At 39.6% G+C, this 13,144-nt stretch overlaps 1 protein-coding gene across 1 annotated transcript; it reads left to right on the top strand.

Moving 5' to 3' along the window:
• Nucleotides 1-8,934: 8,934 nt before the first annotated feature.
• LOC137259665 (pulmonary surfactant-associated protein A-like) lies at nucleotides 8,935-11,402 on the top strand. The gene is made up of 2 exons (XM_067797266.1): nucleotides 8,935-9,133; nucleotides 11,182-11,402. Exons 1-2 carry the CDS (start codon nucleotides 8,935-8,937, stop codon nucleotides 11,400-11,402), a joined length of 420 nt encoding a protein of 139 aa, XP_067653367.1.
• The last annotated feature ends 1,742 nt before the right edge of the window (nucleotides 11,403-13,144 follow it).

Raw genomic sequence — 13,144 nt, 5'->3', positions numbered from 1 at the left:
TGGCCTTCCCGACTACCAGATTTAAACCCAAAAGAACACTTCTGGGATGAACTCGATGGACACTTTTACAACTGGCCATCACATTGGAGGAAGATCTGGGGACGAATTCAGAAAGAGCGACTTCGTCCACTTAGACTGTCGGTGCCGAGGAGTAACTGCCGACAATGGTGTCCATAAAAATGACTGACTTTGACGCCATCTGGTGGACTGAACTAAACAGAAACAACAGCAAAAATGTCTACTATTGTATTGGTGAACTCCAGTGTCTATAGACTTGTAAATTTTCACCTCTTGACCACTGAAATGACATGAAATGATACCTCTCAAACTAACAAAATTTAGTCTTCAAAAATGGCCCATTCGTGCCTATGTGTGTAGTTCAGCATAGCAATACAAAGAAAGTACTCTAGGCGAAGGAACAGCAAGCTATAGAACAAAACTAGTGTCTCGTGGTCGTTACAAGATATTGAACAGCGTCTTTTGTTAGTTCAACATAATTCAACAGCTATACAATCAAAGAGTTAAGATATTCAACAGCTATAAAACGAAAGCAGTTTTGTAAATGTAACATAATGAACACATAGAACAATATTGTGTTTTGTCGTTACAACATTTTAATAGCTATAGAACAAAAGCATGTGTTGTTGGTGCAGCATATTGAACAGCTACAGGAAATGTGTTTTGATCGCAAGGTAATCCAAGATACACACTGATTAGCTTTCCGTCATCAAACTTCGAATACTTCTTCAGAATCTGTTTCTCATAAGCCTTGGTTTTGAGCTGCACCAATACCCCTCCATCCCCTTGGCACAACTTTAGAGCGTCCTTCCAAGTGCTATGTCTTGTTTTCAGCGATGTAAACATAACTTTGTTGTCGTACTTTATTTTCGAGTAACCTTTGCTTTTCCCTGTTTGAACATTTAATGATTGAATTGAAACTGTTCTATTGAGACAGGTTAAAAATTCAAGCACAACGTTGTGATTTCAGTCTCATTGTGACCTTGACAAATATACGTTCATATTATTATTGCGACCCGTGGAGATCCGAGTCTTCAGCACAACATGTTTCTCATAAGAGATGACTAATGGGATCGACTGGTCATCATCTGTAGCTGTGCTGACAGCACCATCGATGCTCATGATGCTGATCACTGAATTGTCTGGTCCAGAGTGGATTAATTATAGAGCAGTTATATGTACGAGGGTTGGCTGAAAAGTTCTAAACCTCGTAGCTCCAACTGTGGATCACGATATATATGAAATATGTGGAGCACAGTTGTGTAGTAGTTAGCATGCTGGCCTCTAACGCCAACAACCCGGGTTCGAATCCTGGTAGAGACACCTAACATTTGTGACCTGGGTCTCGTACTGCCATGTGCTTCTGGGAAAGGCACTTCGTCCACATTGCACTCAGTCCACCCAACTGTACCTAGAAAGCGGATGTTCGGATATATACGGTCGCGTTTAGTGCTTAGTAGCAGCTTTAATACAGTTCCGTCAGGTTGAAAATGTAATGCCATGGAACAGTTTCGAGAGGGATTCTTGGTGTAATATTAGCATTATTATTAAAAATAACATTGCTGAGAGTGGCGTAAAACAACAACTATAGGATTTACACATGTGGCACTTACTCTTCAAACATGGGCGTGTTGTCTTTGTATCTTGTGGTTCGGTCACGCTCGGAGGGCAAGTAAAATTCGATATCTTCTTTAGCACCTGCCAACATAGTATATATGTTCATGATTTCAGCTGAGACACTATCGAGGTGAACAGTTGAAGATACGTTTTACAACAGGTCTTCAGTAACCCATCATTGTCATAAGAGGCCACTATCGGGATCGGGTGGTCAGACTTGCTAACTTGGTTGATACATGCCATCGTATCCCAAATACATAGATCGATGGTAATGCTGATCACATGATTATCTGGTCCAGACCCGATGATTTAGAGACAGCTATCCTACAGATGGAATATTGTTGATTGTGGCTTTTGACACAGGAGCGGGGTTGGGGTTGGGGTGGGATGGGGTGCAATGTTATTTCTAAATGTCTGCTTTTTATCTCTGCCCCCGGTTATGGGGGACAAAAGGTTGTTTCTAAATGTAAGTTTCTTGTTTGTGCTTTAAATTTAAAGTAATAAAATAAATCCCTTGTAATTGCAATGTGAATTACTTAAACATTGAACATTTTAGGCATCCTGATACATAACGTTTTCTTGGAGACAAATTAACTTACATGAAGGTATATGGGGCTGGCATCACCTGACATCTCTTGTCCTGCAGTTGACATGTCAACAGGGATACCGAGAAGAAGAGTGATTGACAGTCTCTTGTTCTTTGGCAAAACTGTTGACACATGAGGGGACCAAAAGGTTGTTTATGATTGGTGGGTGGTTTTCCCATTGCCAGGGCACTTAGCAGCAGCATCAGTAACATCAGCAACATCAGCAACACCAGCAGCATCAGCAACACATGGATGGCACCTATCACGCTGCCCTGCCACAAGAATGCACCGTAAGTTAATGAAATCTGGTTATTGTCTCAACATATCGATTTTAGTTCCAGCAGTGGGTGCAGGAATGATGGATGACTATTCTGGCAAACTGAATAAAGATTACAAAAGTTTTCTTGGAGACAAATTAACTTACATGTAAGGTGTATGGGGCTGGCATCACCTGACATCTCTTGTCCCTCAGTTGACATGACAACAGGGATGCTGAGAAGAAGAATGATTGACAGTCTCTTGTTCTTTGGCACAACTCTTGACACATGAGTGGACCAAAAGGTTGTTTACGACTGGTGGGTGGTTCTCCGACTGCCAGGACACTTGGCAGCAACATCAATAACACCAGCAACACCAGCAGCATCAGCAACACATGGATGGCATACATCATCCTGCCCCGCCACAAGAATGCACCGTGAGTTAATGAAATCTGGTTATTGTCTGAGCACATCGATTTTAGTTTGTGTTTGTAGGAAGCTGGTATTAACCTTTGTTTTGGAGTGTTGTTTTTAATCATGAATTTTTAAAGACTTCAGTTTCAAATTGTTTCATACAGACTGCCATAATGACATTTGCTGAAATCTCTTTGAAGTGCCTCATCTTCTTCGACTAACTGATCTGTGATAACACACGCCATGTCAAATGTAACAACCTTTTATTATATGAAATCAGGGATACTCTACAACAGGGATAGGTCACCGTGTGCCTAGTCATGCCCCATTGCACACAGTGACTTGGCTCGTTCCCAGTGCAACTTCAGTTGTGTTTAACCAGGGAGACTATGCAGAGTATATACGTTGTGGATTATCCCTGGTTTAACAGAACTTCAGTCAGGTTATTGTATCAGTCGGAATTTTACAATGAATGAATGAATTATAGTAAGAATTAAGAGCAAGAATAATGTGAGTGAATCGATGAAATAAAGAAAAAGAATAAAAGAAAGAAGTACATAATGAAACAATATATCATACACTGCGGCCTTCCCCCAAAAAACATGTTAAAGATACACTACGGCCTTCCCCCAAATACATGTTAAAGATACACTGCTGCCTTCCCCCAAATACATGTTAAAGATACACTGCGGCCTTCCCCCAAATACATGTTAAAGATACACTGCGGCCTTACCCCAAATACATGTTAAAGATACACTGCGGCCTTCCCCCAAATACATGTTAAAGATACACTGCGGCCTTCCCCCAAATACATGTTAAAGATACACTGCGGCCTTCCCAAAGAAAACACGTTAAAGATACACTGCGGCCTTACCTCAAAAACATGTTAAAGATACACTGCGGCCTTACCTCAAAAACATGTTAAAGATACACTGCGGCCTTACCTCAAAAACATGTTAAAGATACACTGCGGCCTTCCCCCAAAAACATGTTTATGATACACTGCGGCCTTCCCCCCAAAAACATGTTAACGAACGCAAAAGTATCGCGAGAACACGTGTTAACGTCAGCTGTCCTTTTAAAAAAAATCTACTTTGAAACATTTTTGTTTACATTAATAATTAATTCAGATATCTTATTGCATGTGGGGAATGTAAAGGAAATTAACAAGATGTTAACTGACACTATCACACTGCCCTCAAAAAGAGAAAGCGTAAAACTGTAACAAAAGTTCTAAACACCTTACCAGTTTTGTCATATAATAACACCTTACCAGTTTTGTCATATAATAACACCTTACCAGTTTTGTCATATAATAACATCTTACCAGTTTTGTCATATAATAACACCTTACCAGTTTTGTCATATAATAACACCTTACCAGTTTTGTCATATAATAACACCTTACCAGTTTTGTCATATAATAACATCAGAAAGAAAGACAGAAGTTATGAACTATAACCCTCAAGCATCAGTGGTGGATCAGATCAGATCGCAATATGTCATATTTTTCACACACCTCAAATACACCCTAACATTCTTTTTCAAATTATGACACTATCACTATTACTTGCAAACACATTTCACCTGACAGTATATTACCCTCATATGAATTAAAGGTGTATGTGAAAGATGTTTTTGAGGAAGTAACTAGGAATACTCAAACAACGGCGTATAGCATTTCAATGGTGAAATGTCATGATTTTCACACACCTGAATTACACCCTAACAATTTCTTAAGTCATAAAACTACTTGAGACTATTACTTGCAAATATCTTTCAACTAAAGGTATGTTCTTCTAAAAATTAAACGAATGTGTGAAAGAAGTTTTTATCGGCACAATTTAGTCTATCTTCGCAGTGAATCGAGAATAGAAGCCAGTGAGCTATAACTTACCGACTTGAAACTTTACTACAAATCTACTGTCCTAATACGGACACAAATACCATTTATTTGACTTAAACTGAGGTGACAAAATAGTTAACCTATCTTCTACATGTTGGATTTCAGTTGTTACAACACTCACCGAACCGAATCAGCTGTTGAAAAAACCCGGGCTCAATCTTAAATACTACGCTGCCACCATATTGGCTACGCTCGTTACGCAACGACCCGAGACATACGTTCTGCGGCTTTTCGAGGAGTTTCTTCTCCCCTTCTATATAGTCTCACCGATGCACGAATTGTTTCAAACAGTTAATGGAAGGCTAAATGTGGTCGTGAAATGAAGATTGGATCTGTCGGCGCCATTTCATTTGCTCATTATAGTATTTACACATTCTTCATTTGCTTACGGAATACCACCCCTAGCTCAAAACGTAAATAAATAGCATATTGTGTCAGTTATTGTTATCATTATCATTACTTGTTGTGTCAATCAATGCCCTTTATGTGCGTCTACATTTTTCATGCTTCCATCATGTTCCCTCTTTTTTCTGGAGTTTCCACCTAAATGTTCAAATGGCAATCATGGAATTCCTAGGACGATTCATACGTATGAAAGAGATGGATGGAAGAAAATGTTAGACAATCATTGTCAAACATTACAATTTTCAAGAGAAGATATGGCATGTCAATATGGCGTATTACAATTTATTTCTAACCCATGAAGAGTTGATAGTGAATAAAGTTATATTATAAAATCTGCCAGGAAATGAAAATAAAACGAGTGTATTATCACAGATAGAGACGATAAACCAGCATGTAACTTGTACATAAAACAGGATCAGATAATATGAAGCGGGCTGTAGATCATCCGAAATTAATAGCTCACCTGGAGATGTATTTAACCGACACTGTCACTGTAGCTCACCTGGATATGAAACAGATACAGATACTGTTGCCCACATGTATAGGTAGCCCTATAGATAAAGTCATTTTAGGTAACGTGGAAATGTAGTCAACAGATAGTCACTGTAAGTCACCTGGATATGAAGTCAACAGCTACAGTCAGTGTAAGTGAACTGGATATCGAGTGAACAGATATAACCACTGTAAGTCACCTGGATATGAAGTCAACAGCTACAGTCAGTGTAAGTGAACTGGATATCGAGTGAACAGATATAACCAGTGTAAGTCACCCGGATATGTAGCTAATCGACTCAGTCCCTGTAGCTCACCTGGATACTGAGTCAAAAGATAAAGTCACTGTAGATCATCTTGATATGGTGGATATGGCTACATATCCAGGTGAGCTACAGGGACTGTATGTGTTGACAGCATATCCACTTACATCATAAAACCTGTAGCTCACTTCTATGTTTTTTGCAGCCCATGATATACCCACCATTACCCTTCCGAAGGGGCAAAACATGTGTTTCAGTTATTGACGCTCTAGCAATCCATCAGGAACCCTCCTCTATCACTAATTCCATTTCGGTTCTCAGCGTTTGTTCAACAGAACAGTCATTGTCCATATACATCTACCTTGAAGACTGCTCACATAGACCCATGAAGATTCGGGGCAGAATAGGCCTTCAGCAACCCATGCTTGACATAAAAGGCGAAAGTGCTTGTCGTAAGAGGCCACTAAAGGGATCGGGTTGTCAGGCTCGCCGACTTAGATGACACATGTCATAAGTTCCCAATTGCGCAGATTCATGCTCATGTTGTCGATCACTGTATTGTCTGCTCCAGACTCGATTATTTACAGACCACCTAGAATATTGCTGAATGCGGCGTAAAACTACACTCACTCACTCACTGCTCACAGAAACATGTGCTACTTAAACATAGAGATGAATTTGTCTAAAATATTGTCTGGTTTGTTCCTTAACGCCACACTCGACAATATTCCATCTATATGACGGTGGCTTGTAAATAATGAGTGTTGACCAGACAATCCAGTGATCAACCGAATGAGCATAAAGTGACATGTGTCAGCCAAGCGAGCCTAACCGTCCGATCCGGTTTCATTACAAATGGTCAACTACAACAAGCATGGTTTAATCATGACCAAATCTAAAGTGGGCCCATGTCAATCTTAGTGTGCAGAGCTACAATAAATTTTGGATGATCTTATCCTGTTTTATGGACAAGTTACATGCTGATGTAACTGCTCTATCTGTGATGATCCACTTGTTTTCCTGTCCTTTCTTGGCAGATTTTGTAATATAACTTTATTCACTATCAACTCTTCATGGGTTAGAAAGAAATTGTGATACGCTTTATTGACATATCTTCTCTTTAAAATTGTAGTGGTTGATGATGATTGTCAAACAGGTGTCATTAAGCCACAGTTGTTTTACAGCAAAACCCCTTACACTTGACGTCTGGTATTTTCTTCCATCGATCTCCTTTACGCGTATGAAAGGTGCTACAAATTCCATGAGTGCCATTTGAACATTTAGGTGGAAACTCCAGAAAAAGAGGGAGCATAATGGAAACATGAGAACTGTGGACGCAAATAAAGGGCATCGGTTGAGACAACAAATAATAGTAATGATAACAATAATTGGCAAAATATAATTTTTATTATATTATTATTTAATCATTAAGCTCGCAGTGGTATTCCGTAAGCAAATGAGGAATGTGTGAATAGTGTAATGAGCAATTGAAATGGCGTCGACAGATCCAATCTCCATTTCACGACCAGATTTTAAAATAGTGTGTTGTCACTGCTGGAATCGATATGTTGAGACAATAACCAGATTTCATTAACTCACGGTGCATTCTTGTAGCAGAGCAGGGTGATGTATGCCATCCATGTGTTGCTGATGCTGCTGGTGTTGCTGATGCTGTTGCCAAGCGTCCTGGCAATAGGAGAACCACCCACCAGTCGTAAACAACCTTTTGGTCTACTCATGTGTCAAGAATTGTGCCAAAGAACAAGGGATTGTCAATCATTCTTCTTCTCGGCATCCGTGTTGTCATGTCAACTGAGGGACAAGAGATGTCAGGTGATGCCAGCTCCATACACCTTACATGTGAGTTAAATTTGTCTCCAAGAAACCTTTTGTTATCATTTTTCAGTTTGCCAGAAAAGTCATCCATCATTTCCAAAATGAATCCATAGATATTAAATTTAAAGAACAAACAAAAATTGACATTTAGAAACAAACTTTTGTTTCCCCTCCTGTGTCGAAAGCCACACTCAGCAATATTCCAGCTGTATGGCAGCAGTCTTTAAATTATCAGGTCTAGACCAGACAGCCCTGGGATCAACAGGACCATCGATCTATGTATTTGGGATACGATGGCATGTGTCAACCAAGTTAGCAAGTCTGACCACCCGATCCCGTTAGTGGCCACTTATGACAATCATCGGTTACTGAAGACCCGTTGTAAAACGTATCTTCAACTGTTCACCTCGATAGTGTCTCAGCTGAAATCATGAACATATATACTATGTTGGCAGGTGCTAAAGAAGATATCGAATTTTACTTGCCCTCCGAGCGTGACCGAATCACAAGGTACACAGACAACACGCCCATGTTTGAAGAGTAAGTGCCACATGTGTAAATCCTATAGTTGTTGTTTTACGCCACTCTCAGCAATGTTATTTTTAATAATAATGCTAATATTACACCAAGAATCCCTCTCTGATCTGTTCTCTAGCATAACGTATTCTCAACCTGGCGGAACTGTATTAAAGCTGCTACTAAGCAATAAACGCGACCGTATATATCCGAACATCCGCTTTCCAGGTACTGAGTGCAATGTGGACAAAGTGCCTTTCCCAGAAGCACATGGCAGTATGAGACCCAGGTCACAAATTTTAGGTGTCTCCACCGGGATTCGAACCTGGGTTGTTAGAGGCCAGCATGCTAACTACTACACAACTGTGCTCCACATATGGTCATATGGTCTATAATTAATCCACTCTGGACCAGATAATCTAGTGATCAGCATCACGAGCATCCACAATGCCACCAATGATGACAAGTTGATCCCATTAGTCGTCTCTTACGACAAGATGGGTTGTTGAAGACTTGGATCACCAACTCGGACTCGGATTTGTCAAGGTCCAAATCAGACTGAAATCACAACGTTGTGCTTGAATTTTTAACCTCTCTCAGTACAACATTTGATTAAAGCAAAGATGTTAAATGTTCACACAGGGAAACGCAGAGGTTACTCAAGAATACAGTACGACAACAAAGTTGTGTTTACATCGCTGAAAACAAGACATAGCACTTGGAAGGCCGCTCTTAAGTTGTGTCAAGGTGATGGAGGGGTCCTGGTGCAGCTCAAAACCAAGGCTTATGAGAAACTCATTCTGAAGAAGTATTCGAAGTTTGGTGACCGAAAAATAATTAGTGTGTATCTTGGATTACCTTATGATCAAAACACACTTCCTGAAGCTGTTCAATATGCTGCACCAACAACACATGCTTTTCTTCTGGAACTGTTTCGTATGTTGTAACGACAAAACTACTTTTGTTCTATAGCTGTTCAATATGTTGCACCGCCCAAACTGCTTTTGATCTATAATTGTTCACTATGTTGTACTGATAAAGAGACTTTTGCTCTTGTTTAATAATTTGCCGTGACAAAAGGTGTAAAAAATCCCCACAGAACCAGCAAAATATAACACTGAAACGTCTGCAATTTTCAATAAATTTGTATTGAGCAAAGCAAAGGCACGATACAAAAGGTTGACAATAGAGGTTTCATGCAAAATGCAACTCCGTCAAATCTAAAGTAATGGATCACAAATATCAACTCACCGAAGTCTTGGTGTGAGATTGAGAGTTTTACTGAATGTAACACAGTGACCAGCCAGGCAGCGGTTATGTAGGTCAAGCATTGACAGAAGTGGGCTGAGTTATGTACTCCAGTTAATCTCTGTGTCCAGGTCGTCAACACGACAACCGGACTTTATGTGCAAAGTCACTACTTCAAGAATCTTCTAGAACTCTCCAGGAAGTACGCTCTACTAATCAAAACACAACCTCAAAGGGAAGTAACTATATAGCGCTACCCAAAAGCCTGCTGGCAAAGTACAAAAAGCACTGAACATTTATGATACGAAACGTGAGTCATAATAACTATCACTCAAAACACTAAATGTTGTGACCCAGGAATAATCATCACTTAATCAGTGATACACTTTGCAAATGCACTCTCGTAACGACAAAACACACTTTTGTTTCATAGCTGTTGAATATGTTGAGCAAAGAAAACACGATTTTGTTCCATAGCTGTTCAATATGTTTTAGGAAGAGAACACACTATTGTTCCATGGCTCTTCAATATGTTGTAGCAATGACAAAACACTTTGTTCTGTAACTGTTTAATAAGTTGTAGCAAAAGAAAAAGAAAAAAACTTCCATGTCTGTTGAATGCGTTGAACAAATAAACACACTTTAGTTTCATAGCTGTTGAATGTGCTGAGCCAACAAAACACGCTTTTGTTCACAGCTGTGGAATATGTTGAACCAACGAAATACAATTTTCTTCCATAGCTGTTCAATATGGTTTAGGAAGAAAACATACCATTGTTCTATGGCTGTTCAATATGTTGTAGCAACAAAAGCAAAAATTTTCTTCCATGTCTGTTGAATGCGTTGGGTCAACAAAACATGCTTTTGTTCCATAGCTGTTCAACATCTTGTAACGACAAGACACACTTCTTTTCTAGTTTTGTTCTGTAGCCTCCTCATCCTTTGCCTATAATTCTTTCTGCATGCATTGCTATACTGAACTACACACTCATAAAGGCACGCATAAGCTATTTTTCAAGAATGTATTTTGCTAGTGCACGTGCTACAATTTCATGTCAGTTCAATAGTCAAGCGGTGAAAAATCAAAAGTCTATAGACACTGAGTTCACCAATACAACCGTTTAGTTCAGTCCACCCAATGGCGTCAAAGTACTTTGTATGGCCATTATTGTCAGCAATTACTCCTCGGTACCAACTGTCTCAGTTGACAAAGTCGCTCTTGCAGAATTCTTCTCCAGATCTTCCTGCAATGTGATAGCCAGTTGTAAAAGTGTCCATCGAGTTCATCCCAGAAGTGTTCTTTTGGTTTTAGATCTGGTAGTCGGGAAGGCCATAGCAAGACACTGACGTTAGATTTGACAAGGTAGCTGACCATGATGAGTTGTTTTTGTGAAGTAGCGTTGTCATGCTGGAACAACTCTGTCGGAGGCATGTGGCGACTCATCGAGAAGCAGATCATTAACACATGCCCTCTGACTTGGATGGTGCTTATCATAGTATCAATCTGTATGATGTCAGTAATTAGAATCTCTTGTCTACAACTGGCTGGGGTATTTAAAGAATATTGTAGGAGTGGGGCTTTAAAAAAACTATCTGCTAAACACTTACTGTATTGTTTGCAGAATTAGCGGCGTGGATCGGCATGGTGGACGACCCCGACGTCAACAACTTCCACTGGGTGGATGGAGACTACCCAAGCCACGACAATTGGGGTCCAAGAGAGCCGTCTCATTCATTTAGAAGCAAGAAAGAAAACTGCGTCATACTTCGGGCGGGGAAATGGTTTGACACCAACTGTGAGGAAAAATATCAGTCCATATGTGAAATATGTGGCGCACCTTGATGGGATTTTGGTGGGCGGTCAGGTATTTAAGTGGTTAAAGCGTTTATCACGCCGAAGACCCGGGTTCGATTCACACATAGGTACAATGCGTGAAGACCATTTCTGGTGTCCCCTTTGTGATGTTATTGAAATAAAGAAATACTCACTCACTCACTGATAGACCATGGATCGAGATCTATGAGTGAGTTTAGTTTTTTGCCGTTTTTAAAAATATTCCATGAGATAATAGATTGTACGGGTGATAAAGAACATAAAATATTTTACTTTTAAAAACCACTCCAATTTTCTGAACTCAGTCTGTTTATGCAGCTTAAATTACATAAATCATAGGAGAATCGCACTTTAAGGTTTGAGTGACTGAGTGTAATTTTACAACGCTTTTAACAATAATCCAGTAATATCATGGAGGGGAACAACGGTAATGGGCGTTACATATTGAACCCATGTGGGGAATGGAACCAGGGCTTAGAAAACGGACATTTGGTGTGACGACCGAACGCTTTAATCATTAGGCGACAATTAACGCCGTCCCTCAAAATATGAAGGAATGTTTGTGTACACAAGAACTACGTATCAAAGAAATTCTGTGTACCGTTGTTGGAAAACGTCAGTGTCAATTTAATACTAAACATTTCACCTGAAAAGTATGACTTTATATACTGGAAACTCCAGAAATGAGCTTAACACTTTGCACCCATATTAGGAATCGAACACGAGTCTAGTTGAGTGAGCCTCATCACTGACATTTTGCAAGGTGTTTTACTTCTCATACAATGTAACTAAACGATCTAATTACAATGTAGGTAGAAACGGTTGGGTAGCCTAGTAGTTAGAATTTCGCTCGTCACACTGAAGACCCGGGTTCGATTCCCACATGGGTAAATTGTTGGAAGACCATTTCTGGTCCTCCCCACTGTGGTAATGCTGAAAGCTCATATTCCATCAATATCACTCCAGGGACACCAGACATTGACTTCACACATTGCACCCATGTGGGGAATCGAACCCGGGTATTCGGCGTGATGAACGAACACCTTAACCACTAGACTACCTCTTTACAGAATATGTGTATCTTGACATGCAAAAGGACGTTTGTACTCCATTTGATTGCACTGTGGCAAGCTATATACGTTTTTAGACTGATAGTCAGATTCGCAGATCTGGATAAGTTGTTGGATCTATAGCATGTTCTCATATTGTATTGCCTAAATAGTGATATTAGTTTTAACTTTCCACGCTAGTTTTAATTATAATTGTGATACTCTAGTTGTTCTACTGTCCTTTGTTGACAAATTTTTAAAATATGCATGTAATATTTAAATATTTAAAATATGTATTCCAGTAATGTTAAATGTTAATGTTTAATGTTATATGTTCTCGCCACGATATGGCTGAGATAGTGCCGATGTGACGCTAAATATTAACTCACTCACTCACTTAGAGATCTGGTAAACTGTACATCGTGCTTTGGTATTGGTCATTAATAGCTGACCAAGGTTCCTCAATCAATAGGAGAATACAGACAGCTGCATCACCAATGGCTGTTGTGTGGGTTAGTTGTCCATTCTTTTGCGCCTCTTAGTTGTCCATTCTGAAAACTAAATCACATTTACTCCACTAATTACAAATCTGGCAGTACAAAAAGGGCGTAAGAATCACTTACAACGCAATAGGTCTATAATACCTTGCGTATTTTACTCAAATGATTAACTTGGCTTGTGTATGATTCTTAAACAGCATTA

The sequence above is a fragment of the Haliotis asinina genome, chromosome 13 (genome assembly GCF_037392515.1).
Source record: "Haliotis asinina isolate JCU_RB_2024 chromosome 13, JCU_Hal_asi_v2, whole genome shotgun sequence".
NCBI classification, from domain to species: Eukaryota; Metazoa; Mollusca; class Gastropoda; order Lepetellida; family Haliotidae; genus Haliotis; species Haliotis asinina.
This window is presented reverse-complemented; position numbering and strand designations above follow the sequence as displayed.

Excerpts from the sequence above, each read along its gene's own strand:
- LOC137259665 (XM_067797266.1), top strand. The coding sequence starts at position 8,935 with ATGTTAAATGTTCACACAGGGAAACGCAGAGGTTACTCAAGAATACAG. Across the intron at positions 9,134-11,181 it reads GAAGAAGTATTCGAAGTTTG|AATTAGCGGCGTGGATCGGC; the intron begins GTGACCGAAAAA and ends TATTGTTTGCAG.